This window comes from Nelusetta ayraudi, unplaced genomic scaffold, assembly GCF_046127955.1.
Source record: "Nelusetta ayraudi isolate G7.1 ecotype Tasmania unplaced genomic scaffold, CSIRO-AGI_Nayr_v1 ptg000052l, whole genome shotgun sequence".
NCBI classification, from domain to species: domain Eukaryota; kingdom Metazoa; phylum Chordata; class Actinopteri; order Tetraodontiformes; family Monacanthidae; genus Nelusetta; species Nelusetta ayraudi.
The window spans coordinates 3,818,203-3,844,436 of NW_027466102.1; the positions used below are offsets into that span (position 1 = coordinate 3,818,203).

Genomic DNA, 26,234 nt, shown 5'->3' on the forward strand with positions numbered 1-26,234 from the left:
TTCGTGTTGGAACAAAATTGTGACTCCGAAGAGTATAATGATTCAATGAAAATTCAGATAGTTAAACATTTTGTTTTAGAATTTGCAGGCATTTTCTGGAAAATATCTTCAGCTCAAAATCACTGTTGTGGTCAGGTCAATATACAACTAAAATTTACCATCTTGTTAAATTACATATGTTTTGAGGGTAAAATGAATAAACATCCTCAAATAACCATTTATTTATTTATCTCAGAAATGAGTTATTATTATCACATAACACTGTCATTTCCATGCATGAATTAGGAATGAAAAGAGACAAAAAATAACCTCCGCCGATGTGCGTCACTGCACTGCTCTAACACTTTGGCAGATAAACTGACAGTTCCACGTACTGTAAAACATGTTTAACACTACAGAGCAGCAGAAACCACATTAAAGCCTATTCAGCGCAAGACGCCTTTGATAAAGCAGGCTGTGCATGAAATGCAAGACAGGGCGAGTCAACAGAAGCATGATGAGGTTCCATTTCAATCTCTCTCGTAGAAACATGCTTTTCCAATTGCTTTGGCCAGAGACTTAATACCTTTGCACCAGTTCAACATTCTCTCCTTGCTTTCGCTATCGTGACAATTTTATCATGACCTCAAAGGTTAAAGATGCTGACTTCCTCTCGCCATCCCTTCTAACACTGTGCAGTCTGAAGTCCGTACAATTAGTGCCTTTCCACCCCGAGTACATGTTACAGCAGGATCTAGACCCAAAGGTCAACTAATGAGAGCGGCTACCAGCCACCTTTTCACCCTTTTTCTCCTTTCACATCGTAATTCCTAACAGTGCAGAGGTTGGGGGCAGGGTCTTTTTTAATATAGTCAAATGGGATTTGGGAGGCACTTAATTTGTAGAATACAAACTGGCAGGCTGAACGCCGCAATTTGTGTCGATGGTGCGGACGGAGTCGCAACAACCACTGAAACGGAAGGCTTCAGCTCCGTTCTGCTGCAGCTGATTGAGCTTCTTGCAGACAGACCAGAGAATTAATTTCCATATTTGCATTTACTTCAGACGATGTAATATTCTTCAGCGTTTGTATATTCCTACAACAGAAGAGGTTGCCACTTCAGATTTGAATAAAGCAGCATGTCAAATCAAGCAACGAGCAGCGCAAAACCAGTTGGTAGTAAAGCCGTGTCCAAACCAGACCATTATTCAACTGCTCTCCTCACACTTTCAGACCTGACATTTTACATTTTAATATCCCTTCTGCTTGAAAAGACGTTTCACTTTCAAACACTTTTTGGCCAATTTTAATGCCACCCTGGGCTCATGCGAACACGGCAGACAGCCAAAAACTTTGAAAGTCAAATATTTCCTTAGGGTAGGATAACAGGATATTTAATAGGGACATTTATGACCTCGAGAATGCTTCATAATGCAGTCATGAAAATTGCTGCAAGGTTTCATTTTCTTTCTTTGCATTTTTTTTTTTCAAAATATCCAAATAGGCTTTCCAAAGAATTTTTGTTGAAGCTAAAACTAAAATAAACACTTCTTTGATGCAACCAAAGAAAAAATTAATGTAGAAGCACCCCCAAATCTCAAATCAAATCAAATCCCAGTGGAGAATCATTCATCTAAGACAGTGAGCAACACTGAGAGGAGGAACCCGAAGCTGAAGGACACAGAAGTAGCGGGAAACAAAAGCAAAAGGCAGATCGTTCTGTTTCTGTACACCGTGGTGCTAAAGCTGGGACCCAAGCACGCATACCTCTGACCCAGCACAGCGTCCACACTCTTACTGATGTATTATGTTGTCCCGCCTGTACCAAGCCACATCCCCAAACGGCCATATCACAAGTATCAGATAACTTTGTCTCGTCCTTGAAAGCTGAACAAAACAACATTATTGCATTACGCCTTCTTGATCTATGGATTTTCGCATTGGTATTCTAAAGGGAACCCTGCGCACACCGAAGACACAGCTGCGTGCTGATCTTTGGGTGGGTTCTCGAGGAGGGAGCGATTTTAATTCCTCCACTGAGTTCGACAACAATTTACCCCCTAATGACCACATTTCCCCCTTCATCAGTGGGCCACCTGTTTAACCACATGCTCAAAGTGGAAATGTGTAAGACTGAGGTCATAACTGCAGGCAAGCTGCAGACCTTTTGAAGAAACGATTTCATTGGGTTGAGACAGACAAATTAATTCTCATGTTGGCAACTGGGGGAATTTTCTCCGTCTATGGGCTAAAACCTGCAGTTTCAGCAAGTATGCAGAAAGCACCCTGTGAGTTTCGGGCGAATGAAATACAAGAAATTGCAAATGAGAAAACCCAACCTCTGTAGAGTCAAACACGTTCAGCTGGTCCGACTGAGGACAGAAGAGCTGAAGTCAGCGCAGTCACTAATTAGCAGGCAGTATAACAAAAGCAATGAGTGTTCTAATTATTGTATAACCAATGTGGAGGACTCTCCACTCACATCCTGTGGGACACTCTGGGATAATAATGTACCCACTGATCATTTCAAGGACACTTGGGCACGGCAACAGACTGCTCATGAGCTCAAAGATTTCGAACCTCCTTGGTGGGAATCCCACTGTGTATCCGAGTAGAAACTTTGCAAGCAGAGCTAAACCAAGCGTCTGCCAGTCAATGGCTCCTAAGAGCGAGTCCCCGGAGTGCCACCCATTTCCCTGATCTGATGAAGCCAATTATGCCGTCCTTAAAGTGACATCAATTTTGGCACGTTGATGACGGAGTCAATCAAAATGTCGGGACAGCGACTTCCAGGCCCTGAAAAGAAAATAGCCACCTACAGGAACGCACAAATTGTGGCAATTACTGCTGAAATTAAGAGCTTTCAAGTCCATTTCATCACCTCTCGACAACGGTGCCCGAGGCCGACGCTGTCTGTGTGAATGGCGAGGCTTTCCAAGAGGGCAGAATTACACGTTTTAAGCTTTCTAGCAAATCTTGGAATAAATATTCATCCCGTAACTCAGGGTTGTAGTCCAGGTCAATGTGTTACGTGGCTGGCGAGGCCCCCGTGGGAATAAGCTCTTCGAACATGAAAGCCCTCCCGTGCACTGAGGAATATAAAGTGCTCGACCATGAACGGTGCGCTCAGCGCCGCCTCACGTCGTTGTCAATCAACATTCAGAGGACCGAGCAAACTCTCACCTTTCGCTTGGGGATAAGTCGCTTTCAATAGTAAGGGGACACTAGGTCTGGGTCCGTCGGTCAGAATGTTTTGGCACAATGCCAATTGCAATACCTTAGTTTCCGACAGCGGTTCCAGAACATTCCTTTTGTTTTGTTTTTTTGATAACAGATGTTGTAAAAGTAAAAATACAGTGCGATTACTCAACAAAACTTTAACTTTCTGTTTCTACCAATAAATCAACTTTGTTGTTTTCTCGCCACTACATCCTTGCCCCACTTCAGGCTTCTTTGGCATGAGGCTAATTTTCAATCTAGCGTAAAGTAAAGTTTCTCTATAATGTGAGAGCAAATCGCCAGCAACTTTAGATGGTGACACGTGCCAAACACATGTATGCCAAATGAGTTTTGGCTCGCGGACGGCGAGATTAACTGTCTCGGGTATATCGGAAGTTGGCACCAAAAGATTAATTAATCTTTGGAAAATTTGTAGATATTCATTGAGATCCGAGCAGTTCGGCGCCAAGCCCTGGAGGACAGACACCTAATCACACCAGTCAAAAAAAAAACATAGCCAACCCAACTTTACAAACAACTTAAAAGTCACGTCAAGCCACGATCACGATACCTCCCACTGCACTTCCAGTTGTGATCTCAGGTAGGAACCTCGGTGCCAAGCTCGCCGCAGATAATGGAGGAGTCTAATAATGGCTGGCCGCGATCGATACAGCGGCGCTTGCACCGACGGCTGAAGGAGGGGGAGGGGCTGCTAGCCTCCGCGGCGGCTAACAAAGGAGCCACCGCTCGCACCGCTGGAGGCCTTATTGAGCCGTTTGCCTGCGCCGGCTCCTCCATTGATCGACAAACAGAAAGGGACGGACAAACAAAAATGACCACAGCGACACATCAAAATTTTCAAAAGAAAGAAAGCAGCAGCTCGCAAGGGGAGACGGGCTTTTGAAGGAGTCATCCGTCTCTGTGCCTCATTACTCCCTGATGGCTTTTAAAAGGGTGAATTTATTTTAATTGGCCAAAGTGTCGGCGCCGCCTGCCTTCGTAACACTGACCGAGTCATTGCAGGGTGACTGGACAAACAACTTCAATCATAAAACGTTTCTTTTCTAACGCGAGAACAAGACTCGGTCATTGCACTTGAACTCACATGATGACGAGTGTGCGAATGACCCTTGGTAACTTTTTGAGGTCTGCTGAATTACAGAGGCGTGAAAGTGCGAACAAAGATTGACGGTCAAGACTCGGTGTGCATCCGACGTAGCTCGGGCACAGTGTTCCTGCTGCGGTCAGGCTTCAGGGAGAGCCTGATACGTGACGGGGGAGGGGTCAGGCCCAGCTAGCCTCGAATGCACAGTGTGATGTGAGCTGTCATCCCAGCACAAACGCTGCTGAGCCCGGCTTCACCGCCTGCTGCAGCAGACAATCTTGCTTCAATCCCATTTCACGTCGCCGCTTTCCACAGAGTCGCAACTCCCACGTCTTCCTCTGGTCTCGAAGCAGACTGACGCTCGACTGCGGCGGAGTAAAATCTCGCACTTCCAAGCCAGTGCAGGTGCTTGTTAGGAAGAAAGGAAGGGGAGGCAGTGAAGCTGGAAGACTGCGAGTCGCGGAGCGTGTCGCACAAATAAAAAATGTGCTTGTTTGTTCGGAGTGCTCCCTTGATGCAGCGGATTCTCAGAGCCAACAGGTCAACAGGATGACAATCATTACATGAGATACTTTTCAAAATAGTAATAACTCAAGGGCTACTCACGTTGAATTTTATGATGTCATATATCAAGTAGCGGGGGACCGGATGCCCGTTCACCTTGTCGATGATCATCTCCTACGAGAAGGAAGAGGGAAAGAGACAGACAGTTGCAAAACATAAAATAAAGTGTTGGTGATGCAAAGAAATTCTACACAGCAAAAACCTTTCAAGGCTAAGTGTGCAATATTTGGAGATTTTGAAGAAGTAACAGCAACATCGAGTGGTTACATTTCAGGTTTCAGCGTCTTTCACTAGCCTCCACTCTCCCCTTCCTGAGCTTGCCAGTGAGCTATGGTGGCCTGCGCACCCAAACCTGGATACCTCATCCACCTTCTTCTTCGCTGGTTCATTTGAAGACGCGAGTCGTCCTAATTATGAAACACGCTGTCAGGTGGGCTGGATTGTCCACACCAGGCTTCCTTAGAAATATGGCAGTGCAAGATGGCAGCTAACTGGGGGCAAGGCCCTTGCTATGGCTGTGTCTCAATTCAGGGTCTGCATCCTTCGAAGGAAGTGTTCTCCGTCGGAAGGCGGGTCCTTCGAAGGATCCGGCCGAGAAGGACCCGTTGGATGTTCAAATAAGTAAAATCCCTACATTACAAACTGAATATTTTATGTGAAATTTCAATACTTAAATTTATACGTCGTGTCTTTGCCAGTAGATGGCGCTAATTTCAGCTGACTTCCCAGAATCCCACGATGTTTTGCAGCAGCACGCAAAGCATCCTGGGATACAGAAGGACGCGAAGGATAGTAGCGTTGCGTGCTTCGAATCGGCTAAAAGTAGGGCGCATTTCAAGGGCGCATTTGGAGCGTTCGTCGGATTTTTGGGAATTGGGACAAGCCTTTGCGCAGTGCTATGACGCAACTGGCCTTCAAATGCGTGCTCCGAAGGATGCCGACCCTGAATTGAGACAAAGCCTATCTGTAAGTATTTATGGGGGCAGTACATTAAGTTTGTACTAATATAAAAATCATAACTCAAGCAAAATATTACACACTGGACCTTTAATCGCACAGAACTGGTTTCATTTTAACGGGAAGGGAACCGACAGTGGGACGCTTTGAGCGACACACACTCAAGGGGATCCATGTTCAAAGAGGGAGCAGGACATGGGAGCAGAAATAGCAGCGTGCATCCATTATGCAAGACCCTGAAGACTGCAGTCGGATGCAGCGGAGGGTGCGGGACACCCAACGGACATGATTGGTCGCAAGAGAGGGAGGAAAAAAAAAAAAGAGAGCAAAAAAACTTTGCGCACAGCCACGGGCATAGTGACAGCAGGCAGTGGCGGCAGCAAAGAAGTTGAAGGTGAAGCCAGACTTAAGCTTTTCTTCAATGCACTTGGGGGAGGGAGTTTGTGAGAACTATACATACTCTATGTACTCAAACACATGTATAAAAACCTTCAGCTTTCCTCATAGGTCTTAAAACAAAACAACGGATGTGCAATATGGTATAGGGATGGGCGATATGTTATCGTTTGCGATATATATCGCCAATAGAATTCCCCACGGTAAGAATATGTCATCTCGCGATAATAACGATAAACCTCTGTCGATGACGTATTTACGTGGGCAACGGACTTGCCGGTGGCAGCCGGCAGCTCACACGTGTAGCACAAGCATGGCGGAAGGCGAGGCTGACAGCGTAGAGCTCGTTGCTAAACGTTCTAAAGTAACTCGAAGCAGAAGATCATATCCGTCGTTCATCCACACCGTCTTTTCACAAGCCATCTTTCTATTCTGAGTGGTGCTCCTGTTGTTAGCGAGCTGCTGCTTCTTTAAACACGGAGTACTTCAGGCATTCTTCTTCCGCCTTCAGGGAGTACACTTACGGCGCCACACCAGGCCTGGCATAGGTACTACATCGTTTTCAGTCGTTTCCAGCGTATCTGTGTAAACCGGATTTTGTTTTTTGTTTTTAAATACGGCTTCGTGTGCGGTTTCAAAAAAATCCAAAAAAGATGGGGTTGAATTGTTTTATACTTTTTGTCGTCACTTTTATCATTATCGCAATAAATGCCAGAAATGATCGTGATAAAACCTTTAGTCCATATTGCCCATCCCTAAAATATGGCAGCTAGATGGGAGGAAGACCCTTGCTTTAGGTATCGTCTTATATATGAGAACTGTTTCAAGAGTAGGAAAACCAAAGTACTTTTATTGTACATCAAGTATATACTTTTATCAATACATTCATGGGCAGCATGTTGAGCTTTTACACAATATAAAAATCCTGAATCAAAAATTGAAATGCAGCTTTAACAAAAAGAAAGATGTGCAGTCATGGTGGATTCCTAGCTTAGCAGCTAAGTGGCGGGGAAACAGAGAAATTAATCATTTATCGCCACCGTGCTGTACAAGATTGACACTTGGCTTAATCGAGATCTGGGAGACTCCAAGGCGTCAGCCCCTGATGATCTAATCATAAACACTGAGGCCATCCATAGTTCTGGGAACAAGTGATTAATACACTATTTTCACTTTATTTCCCTCACAATGAGGCCTCGGACAGGATTTTCTCTCTCCCGGGCCTGCACGGACGTTCCGGTTAAGCCGCTGCTGTTCCATCTGTGCTGAACGCTAGTAAGCCCCGTCCCTGTTTGAGATTCTGCTGGCACCTTTAATTTTTCATTATGCGCGCACATCATGCCGGTTGGACTGGGCGCGTGTGTACAGAACTGGGAATCTGGAGAGCATTACAAGTAAACACGGTCAAATGTTATCGGGTTGAACCCTCTGGAGCCAGAAATCAATATACTTTGAGTCTGTTTGTCGATACTTCATAAAAAATCATTCGATTTTCTTTTTGTTCTTTAGAAAGATTAATGTCAAAACCTTTAACAGGTGCAATTTCAGATCAGTTTTACCGATGTAAGAGGTGCAAAAATTCAAAATGTAAAAATAATGCAAGCACTTTAAATTCAATTCTGCTTGAACATTTATACTATATTCCCGGTTTATGCATGCAAGCTACTACTCTGCCTCCCTATTGGCTTGCTGGATGAGATTTATTTTGCTTCCCTCACACACCAACAGACAAAAAACATTGACATTCACTTGCCAATTTCAAACCGGCGAAGAGGACAAAGGGGAGCAAATGTCGGGAGCGTTTGGGGAGAAAAGTTGCAATGTCATTGCAGGAGGCTGCCATCATTATGCATCTGGTGCACTCAACTGTTGCACAGACAGACGGAACCGGATGAATATATTAACACAAACAAACGAGGGGGGGAAAAAGGAGACCTGCCAGGAATTGAATTGGCGTCGCACGTCCCTCCAATATCGGAACGCGAGTGACTGTTGGGCTCATTAGGACGGGCGGGCTGAATGGCGTGTGGACGAAAACTCGCGCCTTTGGGCTCCCAGATGAAACATATCACGCAACACAGCCGGGCTTCTCTGAGGCTCACTATAAACAATCAAGCGGGGTGTTTAAAACGAGGGCCAGAAGCATCAACAGATAAATTAGCATGTCGGCACGAAACCCCCACAGCAATTTACAACGCACAACACAAAGGCACCCCAACAAATCAGTCGGAATGCTCCGCAAATAGGTGTCCCAACCTGGTGAGAGGCAGAAAAATCACATCGCGGATCAACAGATGTAAAGCTAAGAAAGAAAGATGTATAAGCTGCTTAACATCCTGAACAGCAAAACACATTTGGACACGCAATTATTTCAAAACACAGGATCAGAGTCGCCACTAGAAATTAGCAAAAAAGAAAAAAAGAAAAAAATTGCAGCGATTAATTCCAGCTAAAAACAAAAAAATATTATCTTTGGATTTGCAGATGCATTGCAATCATGTGAACCAGCTGGATCCCCAAGGTTTCAATATATAAAGGAATTGTCACTGGCCATCAATGTTCCAGAGGAACACCAAGAAGAGAACAGGAAGCAAACTGCCAATGTAGCTTCTGGTAAAAGAAAAAAGAAGGAAATTGGGATGGATGTTTTGGCTAGCGTTAGCCCTTCCCCCACCAATGTGACACCTCAAACTACAGCTTTCTAGCAAAACAAAATTTCTGGCTGGTCCAAATGTGATGAACAGATGGTTCATCCAATCGCTTTCCCAGCTGCCTCGACACTTTTGCAAACGCTTTGCGGAGGCTCCGGTCCAACGGATTCAGGAAATGTTGCCCATGTAATTATTTCATTCCCAAACATGTAAAACGCTCTGCATGATGCACTTGAGCACCTAAAATCAACGTATGGATCAATAAACATCCAAATACTGTCTATTACTATTTTCCCCCCCTATTCCACAAAACAGTGGTGTCCATCCAATGCTGGTCAGCCTATAACCTCGGACGGTGTCACCTGGAGTCATCAACAATAATCATAATAGATTCTTTTTTTTAACCATATCATGCAGTCCCACTTGTAGGCATTCATCATCAGTTACTGGTTTAATGTTACTCACTTTCTTTACTTGCTCATTTGTTTCCAACTACCATTGATGTTAACCTTGTTTTCATTTATTTTCCTCTGGACTGCATTTGATTTATTTGTTTGTATTTCTTTTTTTTTTTAATGCCAGATTTTATTCTGAAACGTCTTAACCTTACTTCTGTAAAGAGTCTTTGAGAACTTTGAAAAGCGCTCTTTATATAAAACGCGTTATTGTTTCAGTCTCGTCACGTACGCTCGACTTAAGCGGGGGGGGGGGGGGGGGGGGGGAGTACGACGATGACTCACCACCAACTTCTGGGGAGCGCGGCCACCTCTGTGACCTCAACATGCCAATAAAAGCCTGAGCCTTGTATTACAGGTGGCAGATCAGTCGCTGACCCCCCGGTTGGGCAGGGGAGGAGTGGGTGGTGTAACACCGCTGCGCGTGACAGCACAACTCAGTGGGACTCAAAAGCGTGAAGGACTTCATTAGTTCTTTTTCCGTCCCGGACATTCAGTCAGACGCCTCTGACAGGCTGCGCTGACGGACGGACACACGCTGGTTCTTTCACCTGCGGCTTCGCAACCTCTGTCAATTATCTGAGGGAGCGCAGCAGGTTTGGGGAGAAAAAAACCGAAGCGGAAGCAGGGAGGAAGAAACAGACTCGACTTTGGGAGAACGCTGGAAGCTTGCACGGCACGATCGATGGCTTTCGGCAGAAGAGTCAGATCGGGACACGGCAATAACTCACCCCGTCCAAAAGAGTGTTGGCCAGATGGACGCGCGGATCCTTCCGGAATGGGAACTCAAGGTTCGCTATGTGGAAGATGGAGTTGTCTCTGTCGACCATGAATACTTCTTTTTTGCCGTTGATCAACATCATGTACCTGCAGGAGCAAAGAAGAGAATGATACTCTAAGACAGGCATGGGCAAACTGTGGCCCGGGGGCCATATGTGGCATGTTAAGCTTTTTGATTATAGCAACGGTAAGTAAGTCATGAAATAGCATTTCATCCATTTTCAGTGTTTTAAGAGTCATTTCAATGAAGAGCTAAATACCGCGGGGCCTCAAAGACGCATATTTTGTTTTGTAACGCGTTTGTTCATTTTCAACTGACATTAAAGCACATGTTTTCTACATATCCCATGATATATTTTTTCCTCCGATGAGGTTGGTCACCAAAACACTTCCTGCTCCAGCCCCTCTTTCAAACTGTAGTCCAAAGGTTTGCTCACCCCTGGTCTAGGATATTACTCAACTCATAGTCTTGGCTTTCGCAACTATACACCAGGTAACAGGTGGGCGTGTTGATGAAGAAGGGGAAGTTCAAGCTCTATTGTGTCAGATCACTGCATGGCGCACAAAGCTGAAGATGAAATGCTTCAGTGATAAAAAAAAGAAGAAGAAAAGAAACATTGGCTGCCGAGCTGACGGTGTGAATAATGACACCCCTCTCTCCCCTTTCTGTTTGAGGAACGTAGCCAAAAGAAAAGCCTTCCAAATACATCAACGCCAGTGGAAAATGACTTTGTCACCCGTGAGTTGCCCCCGCCACTTTGAAATTCGGAAACCTGGGAGCAGCGACCGGTAGACTGTTAAAATAGCTGACGAGGGAGGCGAGCTCAGCAGCCTGGGTCATGAGAAAAGAACCTGGCCAGGATAAATCCACTCTTCCTCAAGTCTGTGTTTAAAAAAGGTGACCGCCGGATGACGCGCGCAGACGTTAAAGCCTTTTTTGGCTCCTCATCTCTTCGAGCGTCATCAGTCTTGTGCCTTGCACTGTCGGTACGCTACAGCAGCTGGGATATTTTTAAAGTGGGACGGCCACAAACGGTTTTCTGCAGAGGTACAAACGGAGAACCAGCCCCTTTTTTTACCCGTTAAGTTGATTTATCATAACATCAAGCGGACTTTTTAAGATATAAAGTCCATCTAAATGACTGACAAAAATTCTATGTATATACTGTATATATGTATATATGTATTTATATGCGTGTATAAACGTATACATATATACATACATACATATACAAATATATATACATATATACATATGCATTAGGGATGGGAAGATTAACCGATACGCATCGATACACGGACAGGCGCGGGCACGATGCGAGTGCATCGGTAGAGCAGCCGTGAATCGATGCAATTTTGGGATTAAATCGAGATACATCGGTTTTTACGTCTGTCAAAGACCGATACAGCGATGCACAGCGCAGTGCTGGAACTTACAGCACAGCGCAGTTATAAAAAAAAAATAATAATAATAATAATAAAAAAAAAAAAAAACGCCGAAACGATCGCTGCGCGAGCCGGCCACAGATGTGCGTGCCGCTTCAAGTCTGGCGTGAATGACACCGTCGTTCGGCGGCTATTCGTGGAACGACTCTACAGCCAAAAGTGCCCAACAACAAAGAACACTGGTCACCGCCGGACTCCTGAATTCTGGCGCAGCGGAAGGAGTGCTGTGCTGTAACTTCCAGCACAGTGCAGTTTGCTTCACCCCGATCATGTGGATCAGCTGATATTCCTAAAGAAAAACCTTAGAGTGGAACATGTCGGTTGAATAATACAGTATGGACTGAAAGTCACGCATGCCAATGAGTAGTTGCATTGTGCACTAACTTTTATTGAGTTCAATGAACCATGACATTATTATTTTTTTGAGTATTTGAATCTTTTTCTGTCTTCAATTTCTCACCACAGCCAAGCTATTTCACTGTCGTGACTGTTTTATTATGACAGTTAGGCTGGTGTCTGTTTACAGCAACAGCAAGAAGAGTTTACATTTATTCCATTTGTAAGCAATAAGGAAAGGTTAATTGATTTTTCATAATGTATATTGCACTTGCCTTGTTATTGTTAATTGGGAACCAGTTGTTCACAAAATACCTTTCAATTTAAATTGAAAAATACAGAATGTTTGTATTTTGGTGGATAAATAATCAAACTCATTGAATTGCATAGCATCATTCCTTTGCATCGGAGTCTCAAATCAAATCACATTGTGTTGGATCAAACTGTGCTGGACTGCACTGCAGAGTATTGGGGAGGTGGGGGGGGGGGGGGTCGTATCATATCGTAAATTTACGAATCGCATCGTATCTTTAATGTATCGAATCGTTGGTAGTGTATCGAGATACGTATCGTATCGGCCACAGACCAGAGATGCACAACCTTAATATCCATACATATACACATATAAATATAAACACATACAGTACTACCCAGAAAATTAGAGTATCCTGAAAAGGTTGTTGTATTTCTGCAATTCAACTTAAAAGGTGAATTTGACATATTATATAAAGAACACACACACACACACACACACACACACACACACACACACACACACACACACACACACACACACACACACACACACACACACACACACACACACACACACACACACTAAACAAGGTTGCTAACATCCTCTGCATGACCTGATCAAACTAGAGAGATTACTATAATTGGACATTCTGTAACATCCATATTTCATCATGCATATCCTGCATCCAGGGTTGAAATATTCTGGAGTCTATCTCAGCAAAATTGAGGAGAAGGCGGGGCTGAACACGGGACGAGTCACCAGTTCATCGCAGGGTCACATACAGTCAAACAAAAGTCCGCACTTTCAGCAAGCCGGCCTAATGTCCATGTCTGTCCATTTCTTTGGACTTTAGGACACTGTGTTCCAACGGGTGGGTAGCAACCCACTCTTGGGTCACCGATCTGTTTTGATAAAGGTTGCGGTTTCGTGGGCAGTTTCACGATTTAAATTTTTAAAAGGGATTTTAAATATATGTATACATATATATTTCAGGGGAAAACGTCAGGTATTTATTTTGCAGGGCACACAATTAAATCCAAGCATTTTAATTAATTATTTACAAGACATGATAGAAAGTAATATGTTCCGAGTCGCGACTTCACGATAAGCAAATAGGAAAAAATGTGGATTCTGAGACTTCACCAGTTGAGAAATACTGCTTTAGGAGATGCTTCCAAACCACTGCATCACTTCGTTGCTCTAATTTGGGCATTTTAAATGCCTGTACGCATCTGCAGCGTTTGCTCACCGGGTCTAAAATTCTGGCCATCGCCACATAATTCAGGAGCAATCAATTTCAGAGGAACAATCAAGGGATAAAACGTGCATGTGGATTTCCAGTACAAAAAAAAAAAAAAAAAAAAAAAAAGAGGGGAGAATATGCAGGCGTGATCGAGTACTACGGTCTTGAAAAGCACGACTGCAAGCAAAGCGTTTGCACCAAATGTTCGCTGTTTGATCAGTGGACTCAGCTGATCAGCGAGCTGGCAGGCGGGACGGGCAATTTCGACAAGGGGGCGGCAAACAGACAAAAAATCCTTGATCCTCCCTTCTGCTGGTCCTCGAAGACGAGGGAACAGATGGGCCACACCCAAAAACACAGGCACTATTGTTTCCTCCGTTATCCTCCAGAAGAAGAGTCTTGAACTGTAACAACAGTGAACATTCACTGTCGAAGTGTCTTCATCCAAATGCTTTTGTTTTGTCATCGCCGTCATTTACAGAGGGGCACACGTGCTTTTCTTAATCTAAGAAAAGAAGAAGAAATGGCTGATGGAAAAGATAAATGCATCAGTAAATGTCCTGGGAATCCACTGCGCTGGCTATTCTTTGGTCTTCCCAGTGTAATCTGGGACCACTGGGACAACGTAACACGACAGAGGTGTTTCTACAACTAGTTGCAAGACAAACTCACACCTCTCCACTGACTTGCAACTAAAAAGAGTCTTCAGAATTTGGCTTGGTGTTGAAAAAAAAAATGACATGGTCCTTAATTCTCTGATTTATTAGCTGACTTTCTGACTTAGTTTTTTTTTGTAAAGCTTTTCTGAATGACGCCGTGGCGCCAATAGGTCAGGCGTACAAAAGCCTATCGACAAATGTGCAAGTCGGGCAGGCTCCGTTGCTTCATTACGCGGCTTATGAATCCAATTACACTTTGTGCACCCGCCTGCTGCTCTTTAACGGAAAATATCAAGTCGGAACTAAGGCAGGATGAACTCTCGTCTTAATGAGCGACTATAGCAGCTATAATACGTTTCCAAAGGTTAAATATCCAAATCAGAGGACTGAAATACTCGGGCTAATTATCTGCCCGCTGGGACGCATTGGCAGTATCATGGAAACAAGCAGACTGTTTTAAAAGTGAACACAAAGCCTGGTGGTGACAGGGTTGGACGGGGCATTAATGACTTCCCACCCGTCCCCCCGACTTCCACCGGCATTGCAGAGGGAATGGATGTGAATAAATATGCTATCAATACCGGCTGGTTGAAAGTGGAGAAGCAGGAGACTTGCTGACTAGAGTGAGCACTGGAACTTGGATGGTGGCTTATGATAATACAGCTGTAAGAGGAGCAATAAATAAACAAATAAGTCAAACAGAGGCGCCGATGAATCAACCAAAGGTTACTGGTGCACTGATGAGTAAAACTTCTAGACAGGCATTGAGCAATAAAATGACATTTAGCGAAGGCAGTGGGTGAAATGGCTCAATGGGTGGCTGATTGTCTATGAAGCAAAAATGACGTTAGAAGCGGGTACATTACAAAAGGATCTTTCACGCGAGATGGATTTGCATCCAGGCTTATTTCATAACTTATTTTTAAAATTGGATGTCTTCCCTTGACAATCAAGTCTTGAATACTTGAGAATATCAACTCAGAATTGATCAAGAATGACTAAAATCATGTAATGGAGAAGGTATGAGAACAAGTAGGGCTCTTTGTTCTACGGTTGTAAAACACTGACAAACGATGCTGTCTTAGTCCAACTGCCCAAGTGGATTTGCGATTTTTGCAGAGGAATGTCAGAAGTGATCCAATGTGTCCAAGTTGTTTGTCAAATTGTTATTGTTTTGATTGTTCAGTTTCATTTCTTGAATAACTTTGGTTTGTCGTATGTAACAAAAAGAGAAATTTGATGCAAACCAAAATATACGTGGAAATGCATATGAATGCCGATAAACACTTGGTAAAAAAAAAAAAAAAAAGACGAAAACGAAGCCCGTGGTCTCTGCTGACAGGCAAAAAATATATATATATATATATATATATATTTTTTTTAAGATCAACTTAAAGAGCTATTGCACAATACTTTGTTCACGTTGACGTTAAAGGTGAACACCGTCACTCTTGTGCAGTCTCTTGCCGAGCTCAAATGTGCATCAGACCTTGTGGAACTTGGAAACAGTGTTACTGGTGGAAAAATAAAATAAAAGGAGGTAAAACACAACTTAATGATCTTTAAAAAAAAAAAAAAAAAGCTGTGTTTTTTAAATGACCCTCTGTTGCATCATTACAGCCTCTCGCGGAGGCCTGTGTGACAGTTTAAGAGCACCGCTCACCTCCAGCGCTGATTTCTCAGGGGGGCGCAACACTGACACACAGATTTGTCATTTTCACCGGTGAATTATTGCCGCTGCTCTGGAAGCATCATAATGAAACGTTTACCTCCTGACTTTTACTCGCGTTAGTTAAATGACAATTTTTAGAGGCATCTGGACGATTTCAGTTTTTCAAAATGAACACGACGGGTTGTAACTGGTGTTGGCCAACACGGGTGGGGAAGACAAAAAAATCTGTTTGGGATTAATGCTCCAAGACGTGTCTCTTCCTTTGTTCCGCTGGGAACTGAGGCGTAGGAAGACAGCACTCCCCCTCTGCTGGTAGGAGACCACTCTAATCAAAGGCTTTTGGGAGGAAAGGAGACCCAGACATAAGTTTTCTCAAGGAGTTACAATTAATTATTAAAAGGGGACTCAGGGGCTCAGATTCAGAAACTTCACAGACGTTCTCCTCCCAACCCCTAAACGGTAGAGATCAAAACTTCCAGTGTTTCCTGAGAGTTTTACCAAACCAACTAGCGGACGGGTGAGAGTTTGCTTTGGCCCGGCGTGCATGAGGTAGGAGTGGACGCGCAGCGGATGCATTCAGAGGAAGTTAGCAGGGAGCGACTTGAGAAAACGGTCCAAAGAGTTCCACTCCCAATACAGGTGGAACCTATCCTTCATCCCCGTGAGGTAACCGGTGTCCGAGAAAATCAAACAGACCTGCAAAAAGTGTCGCACCAGAGAAAGATCTGTCACCCGGCGAGGACGCAACAGGCCGGCAGGCCAACAAGAAGTGTCTCCTGCGTCGTCTAATTGGCCAGTTAGCCGGGGCTAACGCTGTCAAGTGTGTGCCCAGGGCTGCGGCGGGAGACCATTAGTGCACTGTAACCGTCAGCGCTCCTTTGAATCCGTCTGACCGTACTCCACCCCCCCCCCCCCCCCCCATCCCAACTCTCTCTGAAGTTGTGACACTGTGTTCCCTTCTACCGCAATCGCTGACAAAATTCACGATGCTTTATTCACACAAGTGCCATGTCCCCTCTCTGTCCACACTCTTCTCTTCCACTTCTTGATAGACGCTGGTGGCAGCAGATTTTTTTTTTTTTTTTTTTTTTTAAGTCTTATCTGTAAGTCCCATCCCTTGAGCACTTTAGCCTTAATGAGGCCCTGGCTGCCATTGTGAGGGCTTTGCCAGCTTGGGCCCCCGGCATGACTGAGAGCAGCTGAGCTCCAGAGGAGGTCTGATCCAACAGCTTTGCACATCATTAGCGGTGCATCAACGGGCAGGAGTCCCACCCAGAAAGATGGTGTTGATTTCTCATTTGGACAACGGGGTCACGAAGGCAACAACAAAAAAAAAAAAAAAAAAAAAAAAGGGCTATAGCCTACAAAGGCTTGAAGATCTATGATTCCAACAGTGTGAAGTAGGGATGAGCGATATGGACTAAAAATGTTATCACGATAATTTCTGGCTTTTATTGCGATAACGATAGAAAATATAAAACGATGCAACTCCATCTTTTGGGATTTTTTTGAAACCGCACATTTCTGAAACCGCACTTGCACCCGTATTTATTAAAAAAAAAAAAAAACGTTTACACGGATACGCTGTAAACGACTGAAAATGATGTAGTACCTATGCCCGGCCTGGTGTGGCGCCGCAAGTTGACTCCCTGAAGGCGGAAGAAGAAGAAGTAGAAGAAGAAGAAGCACGCCGCGTTGAAAGGAGGAGCTCGCTAAAAACAAGCGCCACAGAGAACAGAAAGACAGATCGCTCTTGAAAAGACGGTGTGGATAAACAACAGAGTTCGTTGTCTGCTTCGAGTAACTTTAGAACACAAAGCCTGAAAAGGTCCATGCTAAGACTGACTCGCAGTCGTGCCAGTAAAATATCGCTAACATTTTGGCGTTTCCTGCCTCAACATCCCGGTCCGCTGACCCAAAAGAAAATAAATAAAAAGTAAAACAGGATGTCGTTTTTGTCCACGATCGATTCTCGAGCACGGTGGGTGCACTATAAGCCCCGTGCTTGATATTGTGCGACACATGTGCTGTGTATCAATTCAGGTTCTGCACCCTTGAGACCGAGTGTCCTCCGTCTGAAGGAAGCGTTCTTAGACTTCTCAACCTAGAAGGACGGACCAAACCCCGCCTCCTCGGGACGGTCTAGCCTTCAGCGTAATTCCTCGTTTCGTCACCGCCGTTCCCTCCGGCTGGCCAACCCCGGAAATTACGTTTTTATAGTACCAAGCTAACCATTGGTTCGCCATCTAACGATGCCGTTGGATGATCAAATAAATAAAATCCTACGTTAAAAACTGGATACTTTATGTGAAACTTCAATATTTAGATTTATATGTCGTGTCTTAACCAGTACATGCCGCTAATTTCAGCTGACTTCCCGGGATCCCAGGATGCTTTGTAGCAGCACGCAAAGCATCCTGGGATACCCAAGTGCGCGAAGGATAGTAGCGGTGTATCCTTGGAATCGGCTAAAACTAGTGCGTATTTCCGAGGGCGCATTTTCAGCGTCCTAAGCACCCTCGGGAATTGGGACAAGCCTTCGCGCAGTGCTATGACGCAACTTCCTTCCAAAATGCGCACTTCAAGGACGCAGAACCTGAATTGAGACACAGCAATGAGCTGCCAGCAGCAAGTGTGTTGCGCACGTAATTACGTCATCAACAGGAGTTTATCGTTATTCCCGCGAGACGACTTATTCTTGCCGTGGTGAATTTTTTTTGATATTTTTAAAGAAAAAAATGACAAATAAAGGGCTTTTGCTGGAGAGCATGACAAACCTATGAAGTGGCTCTCAAAGGGGGAAAAAAAGTATGTCACTATATGGTCACTATCAAATAGTACAGTAGCAGTGCTGGCTATTAGACTGCATCCGAAACCAGAGAAAGAAGTGCGAGTGCAGTTTCCCCTCAGTCTAAGTTGAGCAATATTAGTGCTCATGCCAATTATGTCCCCTGGGGCATCGCTGCTCCAACTCCATCCTTCTGCACCGTCCCTCGGAGCAAACAAATCTCCCCCAGACAGAGGACTCGGCGACAAGATGATTAAAAACTCAACCCAGCCTACGTTTGTTTCCCCTCCTGGTGAATCCTTCAATTTTGCCGTCCTTTCCAGAGCCCATCAGAAGCAGGGCTCTTGGTCGAAAGCGCAGTTTTCTCAGTACAGGACTCGTGCAAGAAGGAAGAATAGAATTTTATTTACTTATTTTATTAAGGAAAAGGGCATTGGAAAAAAAGATAAATGCCTTTTATCTATCCACGGGCAACAAAGGAAAACTAGATGGACTTAGGACATGGAATGCTTTTAAACAAGAATCTTGTGTTATGGGCAATGTGGCAAATAAAAAATCTGCTCCTTGATAAGACAAATTTCCTATTAAAAATCCATTTCAGGGCTTTGAATGCCACTGGGTGGTAAATTATGGCATTTATTAAAGAAACTCTTTGTGCTCCTCGGTGCATGCTTCGAATGAAAAATTAAGATCACGCCGCACTTACTAAATGCGAGCCTGACCAAAGCTTAAAACTCATAAATCTTATCTGAAAACACTGCATGTAAATTACAGCTAATTTATTCATTAAAAAAAAAAAAAAGTACATCATTGTCGTCATCATCAGAGAGGTTTGAGGCACAAGAAACAGTAATTAAAAGTGGAAGCAGTCTAGATTGATGCTGTTCCGATGAGAAAGTGCACCCCTGGAGAGCTCAAATCCTTCTGGTGTTTACAGTCAGATTAGACACAAACTTAATGAAGACCAGAGGACGAGTTACTACTACTAGTATTGTATTAATGTACGAAAAGATGCAATAGGGAAAACTTTGGGTACAGAGTTTTGTTTAAAAGAGAAATTTAATTGACTTTACATTAAATCATGTGAGGAAATAAGGCTCACAGAATGAAGGAATTAAATCACCTCTTTGAGATACAGATAAAATTGCTATATGTGCATGTTACTGGAATTGTACCATATCATTATGATAATTTCTTATATTTATTCAAGTGTGTACATATGTTGGCTTGTGCATTTATTCTTTTGATCTGTGTTACATTTATTTATATATGTAAAAAATACTTTCCACAGGTGGCATACATGATGGAACAGTGTTTTTGGATGCACTGTATTGCGCGAAGAATCAGTCCCCAAGTGCAGTTTATTTCAGTGCAGTCACCAACAGTGAGCCACACGCTGCACGTGCACTGTTCCGAAACGAATGCTTCGATAAGCTGGCGTTGCTTGAAAAAACATCCACAAGAGTACAAGAGCATAAGAACATAAGCTTTACATTACAAGCATTGTCCTTCCCATTATCGTCACATCGGCTGTGTGAGAAGATTGTGTGCCTCCCAGCTGAAATTCTGATCGTTTCCGACTGAATTGTGCAGAGTGACCGTTTCCAATGCTGCTGCTGTTGTGCTGCGAGCATGAAAATGCCACCCCGTTCTGATCAGCATTAATGCTAATCTATTAAGCATCATCCCATAGTTGCCCCTTCATTTTAATTTTTGGTGTTTTCTGTGGTTTTCAGGTTGGATTGCCGCACTTGTGTCTAGCCCATGATTTTTTCACACCTCAAATGGTGACGATTAGATGCTGAAGGCCACACATTTCAAGCATCCATCCGTCATCAATTATCAATCATCAATTATTAGTTATTAGAGTTAAGCTACTTTGTATTGTTCATGTAAGTGGGACGAAAGCAAACATGTCACTAAATGATGTCAGTCGCCTTGTTAGCATGTTTAGCACTAGCACTGAGCTGAAACAAATCAAAAACCAGATGCAAAGCATAAGAAAGATTTGAAGAAGTTTTCTTATTTTGTCTTATTAACAAGAAACAACTGAACAACTTGCATCCGTTTGTGCCTCTAATTTAGCAAAACCTTTCAAAACACACGCACAAAAATTGTGGTCAATCAGTGGTCGATGGAATAAAAGTATTTTGGTTATTAGTGTTAGTAAGCATATTATTATTATTGATATGTCCACTATTAATACCGCCATTACTGCTCATTATGATATCATAATCATGATTATTCATCAGAAGAGAACAGCAACCAGAATTTGCATCTTTTTTTGTCCGAAGCCAAAATGAATCTTTGCCTCAATGGACGGAGCTCTTTTAAAAGCAAATGTGGGATCAAGGAATTCAGGGAGGCAACACCAGAGGTTTGTCAGATGACGGGGGGCGGGGGGGAATCATCCTTTTGAAGCCGGAGGAAAATAGGGGACGGATACACGCAGAGGGCAGAAGATTTGAAAAGGAGCAGGTGCTAATGTGCCACCTTCGTCGAGGGCCAAATCTGCCTTCAGTCTTTAAGGAAATTAAAGCGGCACTATGCAAAAACACCGAGACGGACGGCAGCCATTGAAAATTCACCGGCGTATTTGTGCCAGCGACAGACGCGACGCCTCACGGCAGACGACCAGAATGCTAAAGACCCCTCTTATCACACTCAAGGCCGGACAAAAAAAAAAACAACCAAAAAAAAACAGACAAATTCACCACCAAGTCAGACAGAACGAGAAAAGGTGCGTCTTGTTCCATCCTTGCAGTCTCAAGTGCGCACTTCACATTCCTGCCGCTAGACAGTGACAACTCGGGCTGAGTGGCTGCATTTATGTTCGGTAAGCACCGCCTTAATGAGAAACAGAAGTCATGTCGGTGAGCGTTCTCTTCCTCCCGAGTCTTCGCTAACAAGCCGGGAGAGTAAAATTAACACCTTGGACGCAGCGGAGTCTGACGGACACAAACTCTGCGCGCGCCTCGACTCGCGAAAGCAAGCCTAATGAAGTGGGGTGGGGTGGGGTGGGGGGTGGGGGGGGGGGGTCGGCGTGGATGTCAGTGGGCAAAGAGGTAATTTCGGTTAGGAGAAAACCAGGAAACAAATCCAACCCACCGTGTGCCGTCGGCCTTCCAGCTGACTTTGTATGGATTCTGTTGCAGGAAGCGCAGGTTTTTTAAGTCCATGGACACGGGCTGAGCGCCGGGGAAACCGGACCTGGAACAGCAATTCGGCAAACGTTTCAGAATTTCAGAATAAAAGTGAAGTTTTGTTAGTTTAGTTTTATTTGTTGTTTTTTTTTAATACAAATACTGGGCAAATTTATGACAAAGTCTAATTTCCAACATGCATTGCATGCTGAGCAATGTCCCTTGTGGCAAAAAGGTATGTCAAAGAAGCATATGCAACTATGTATAAATAAAGGAAGCAGTAGAGGATAATATTACTTTACTCTTGTACTAAGTTACTCGAAAGAAACACTATCTATTTGCCTAAAAAAAAGCAAAGGTAACAGACTTTCAGCAGTTAGTAAATAAATGTTATTAATGGTTAATAAAGCACTAGTGACTCATTTCTAAAGACAATTTATGTACACAGGTACACACAGTTTTCACAGTCACTTGATTGAACACATCCATTGTATCCTTACTGATTGTGTATTCACACTTTAGAAACAATGGATTTCGGTTAGGATAGACTTCACCTAATCCATCCACCGACAACGTTTGAACACACAATCAATAAACACTAGTGGTGTAAAAATAAACCCGATTTGAATCGGATCGTTTTGTGAGTGAAAGATTCACACCCCTAATAAACACACATTGGAGGTGCCTCCAAAATCAAGTGACAGCAACTTATTTGAACGGTTAAAAGTGTGCAGTTTATGAAGTGCTGAGAGGTAACAAAGAAATTACAGTCAAAAATGAAATTCTACAGGCTAGAAAATGTGTTTTTTGGACGGCCTGCAGAAGGATGAGCGATCAATACTGATATCCCAGGGGTTGAAGTCCATTTAGTGTCAAAGAACCTTCAGTGCGAGCCAACAACATGAAGCATCCACGACGACGGCAACAGAGCTTCAATGAGAACTTGAGATTTAGGCGTGAACTGGCTGCATTTATTCAACATAAGCCCATTTTATAGTATTTTGATTTTGTGTGCTTCTTTTACTGTAATTGGCACTTTCGGGGCTGCGGGTTTCAGCCTCTTTGTCCTTCAACAGTGAGGACGACGTGCATTCTGTTCTATTCCATTCTGCGTGATGCTGCTGAAAACACGATTGAGGCCCTTTCGCACTGGTTCTGGCTCTGAAAAGCAGATTATATAGCGAGAAAGCCGCGGCTCTGCAGCTGCGCACGTCTCTCAAAACGGCAAAAATCTATTCCCGACTCCGCCGCCTGTCTCAAAGTGTCTTAAAAAATATATAAAAAATTTAAAGACAAATGACTCAGCCTTGACAACAACAACAACAAAAACAGTGCACCCACGCACATGCTGTACGCTTCCACACACACACACACACACAGAGAGAGAGAAAGGTGAGGTTTCCTACCTGTCCCACTCGGCAAAGGCCTGACACTGTCTCTGGATCTCGCCCAGCTTGGGTTGCGCTGTGATCTGCGTGATGCCGTTGACCGTCATGCCTTCCAGAAACACCGCTCCCTGGAAGGAGATGAGGGGAAGAAAGCAGAGAGCTACAGATCAGACCAACACACACACACACACACACACACACACACACACACACACACACACACACACACACACACACACACACACACACACACACACACACACACACACGACTTTCCAAACAGCTGCTCCTTGCGCTTTTGTTTGTGGAATCCGCATCAAACGCCTCCGCTTCAATCCCCCAGATTACACGCCTGTTGCGCCTGCTGCGCCTGCTGCATTCACTTGTTAATGTTAATGGACGACACTTTCAGGTGGCAGCGCGCATCCCTTGTTGCTGCCTTTTAACACCCTGCGAACCATTTTCCCAAATGTGCATCGCCGGCCGCCCTGCCGCAATTACAAATTGACGCCAGAAAAGGAAATTGCAGCAATCTATTCCGCACAAAGTGCCATTAGTGATTATGTTTGAAAGTGTCCAAGTCACCAGGTGCATTGCAGGTACATTTTTCTTCCCCCTCTTCGTCCTGAAGTTACTGAGCGCCAGGCACCTCACAGGGCTGCACTTCGCCTTCAACACCGTACCGATCGGCCGTCAAATGAAGTAGATAGAAAGCAGGTTTCACTTTAAATCTGAAACTATGATGAACAAAACCAATGCATAATTTGAATACCTGCATTTTGTAGGAGACCAGACAGCGATACTTGAAACACAGTTGGGACGGGCAAAAGCCTTTCACTTTTGTTTCCTTGGAATGCGAAATTAGCTGGGTTGTCGCACAGACTTGCGGTCCTCACGTGAACCAATCAAGACGCCTCGCTCAGAAAACGCGTTTCAAGGCAGTTTCCGCGCCGCGCCGAACGCGCACACGCACGCACACGCACACACACACATTATCCCTAACCTACGTGCATCCTAACGTACACTTAACACATTTTATTTATGTATCACTGGACTACAAATACATTTATGAACAAATGTGTTTTCCAATTTTCTAGTAGGTGGATCTCTTTGACTTGGTCATTTCATAAGTAGCTCGCATGTTGAAGAAGAGTGTGCACCCCTGCTTTTGACCTATACAAGTAACCGTCCGTTGTTGGTACCACAGCTACGTGGGAGTTGTAGTTCTACGTGTATACTCTCCACCTCGATTCATCCATTTCGGAACTCCACTTCCTGGTTGAACTTAATGATAATCAACTTTGTGCTACTAAAGTTTTTAACTCGCTAGCACCGGTGCGACCACTTTAAAGAGTAAGCGTACAGCCCGGCCTCATCCATCTGACTTATTAGCACATAAGTGGCATGAAACTGTGCCTCCTTTGTGTGCCGGGTGACACTATTATTAAGGCCAAAAAACTAATTAGGATGCGGCCTGGTCGTTAGGGCGCAAAACAGGGGCGTTTTATACTCCTATAAACAACGGTTGGGTAAAGGTCATTTAAGACACTGAATGAGCCGGTTAAAGCCGTATCTGAAGCAGTGCTCTACATTAGGCCAAACTCCCTCAGTAAGTGAAACTGAGAATGATTTTTTCTTTCTTTCTTTATTTTACGGTTTATACATTCCTGCAACTGAGAAATGCACCCCGGGGAAGATCCTGTCTGAAAAAGGCGTAAATAAAAAAATCCCAACGATAAAAACAGTGTTGGCTCCGCTGCTATTCAAGAATTCAAATGTACTGCTTCTGTGATGAAAACTTCTCATGGGTGATGCAGAAGGTTTCACCAGACATCAAGTCTGACTTTTGGACTCCTCTCTTCCAACTCTAGCATCTATAATTCTGCACTGGGGGAAACAGGCGCTGTAAACATACACGTAAAAAAAAAGAAAACCCGCGTTTGATCCAAACACATTTTTCTCGGCCGGGCCTGCAGCTGAAACGTATCGGCAGTTTTATTTTGTTCAATTCATTTCTGAGCCTTCTGTTCAGACTTTTACGTTTCTATTTTTTCTTCCCCCCCGGCCAAAATCAGTCGGGTCAAACACAAGACCCGACTGATAAAACCCGGAGGAGCCGCTGGAACTAGACGTCCCGTTCAGTTTTGTTTTGTTTCTTTGCCTGGCTTCACTCAATTATCAAAGGGCTGAATGCTTATTAACCGTCTGATGTGAACGGCAACAGATAATCGAATGTTTTAATTTCCTGTGCGCCGTCCAAAGTTGCCTATGTCTCCTTTTCCTGCCAGCGGTGGGAAGCCGACTCCCGACCGGCCCTCTGCTCGAGGGCAGCGTGGGCTCGACTGACTGCTCGCTTAACGGCCCCATTCCCCCCCCCCTTCCGGGAGCTCCGGGAAGCCTCACCATCTTCAGCTTCTCCCGCTTCCGTTTGCCGGGCGCCGACCCGGAGGAGCCGGGGACCGACTCCTGGCCCACGGCGTTCCCGTCGTCGTCGCCGTCGCCGTCGTCGTCGTCGAAGCACCACTCGGGCAGCGCGGGCGCGGGGGGCGCGTCGTCCTCGTCGGCGTAGCGACGGAAAAGCTCTTTGAGGTAGTCTTCCTTGTAGATCCCCGGGGCCCGGGCCCGGGTGAAAGCTGCCACGGCTGCTTCCACGCTGATAAGGGACGGCACACACACGGGGGGGGGGGGATTCGTGTCAGAACCTTTTTCACGGTGGCTAGCTCTTTGGACTATCGAGTCTCCACTGGATTTGAAACTCATTTCTTTCTTCTTCTTTTTTTTCCCCAATCTTAATGAGCGCTGAAAACAGTTAAAGGTCCAGTGTGTAAAATTTGAATTTAAATTCCTTAAAATATTTTTCCTATAATTCCTAAATAACTCGGCAAAACCAAATTTCTTTTATTGCACTGCAAAAATACAGTTTATGGTCAGTATGTTAAGCTTTTACCAATACAAATGTCATAAAAAAAATCAAGCCACATTTTACACAGTGGACCTTTAAAAGACGAAATAGATCGGTTTGCTCATATGGCATTGTTTTGGTTGACCATAAAAATGCAGGAAAGCGGCAAAAGTCCCCCCCCAAAAAAAGAAAAGAAATAAACTCGTAGGGGAAAAAAAAAAAAAGGTACTAGTGTTAAAGATTTAACGGGTGATTTGTAACACATTAGGCTGTGCGAGGGCTGGGAGAACTCTG

General features: G+C 44.3%; 2 protein-coding genes across 2 annotated transcripts in view; both read right to left on the bottom strand.

Moving 5' to 3' along the window:
- The window catches only part of LOC142896263 (interleukin-6 receptor subunit beta-like), a 127,947-nt gene that overhangs the window by 82,260 nt on the left and 19,453 nt on the right, over nucleotides 1-26,234 (bottom strand). The gene's annotated exons all lie outside the window — the stretch shown is intronic.
- rngtt (RNA guanylyltransferase and 5'-phosphatase) overlaps nucleotides 1-26,234 on the bottom strand; it is an 84,501-nt gene that overhangs the window by 51,543 nt on the left and 6,724 nt on the right. The window contains exons 6-10 of the mRNA XM_076037852.1: nucleotides 25,442-25,691; nucleotides 23,057-23,166; nucleotides 21,616-21,717; nucleotides 10,059-10,194; nucleotides 4,911-4,982 (exon numbers count right to left, since the gene is read on the bottom strand). Of these exons, the coding sequence (XP_075893967.1) occupies nucleotides 4,911-4,982; nucleotides 10,059-10,194; nucleotides 21,616-21,717; nucleotides 23,057-23,166; nucleotides 25,442-25,691 (670 nt within the window). The remainder of the gene's footprint in view (nucleotides 1-4,910; nucleotides 4,983-10,058; nucleotides 10,195-21,615; nucleotides 21,718-23,056; nucleotides 23,167-25,441; nucleotides 25,692-26,234) is intronic.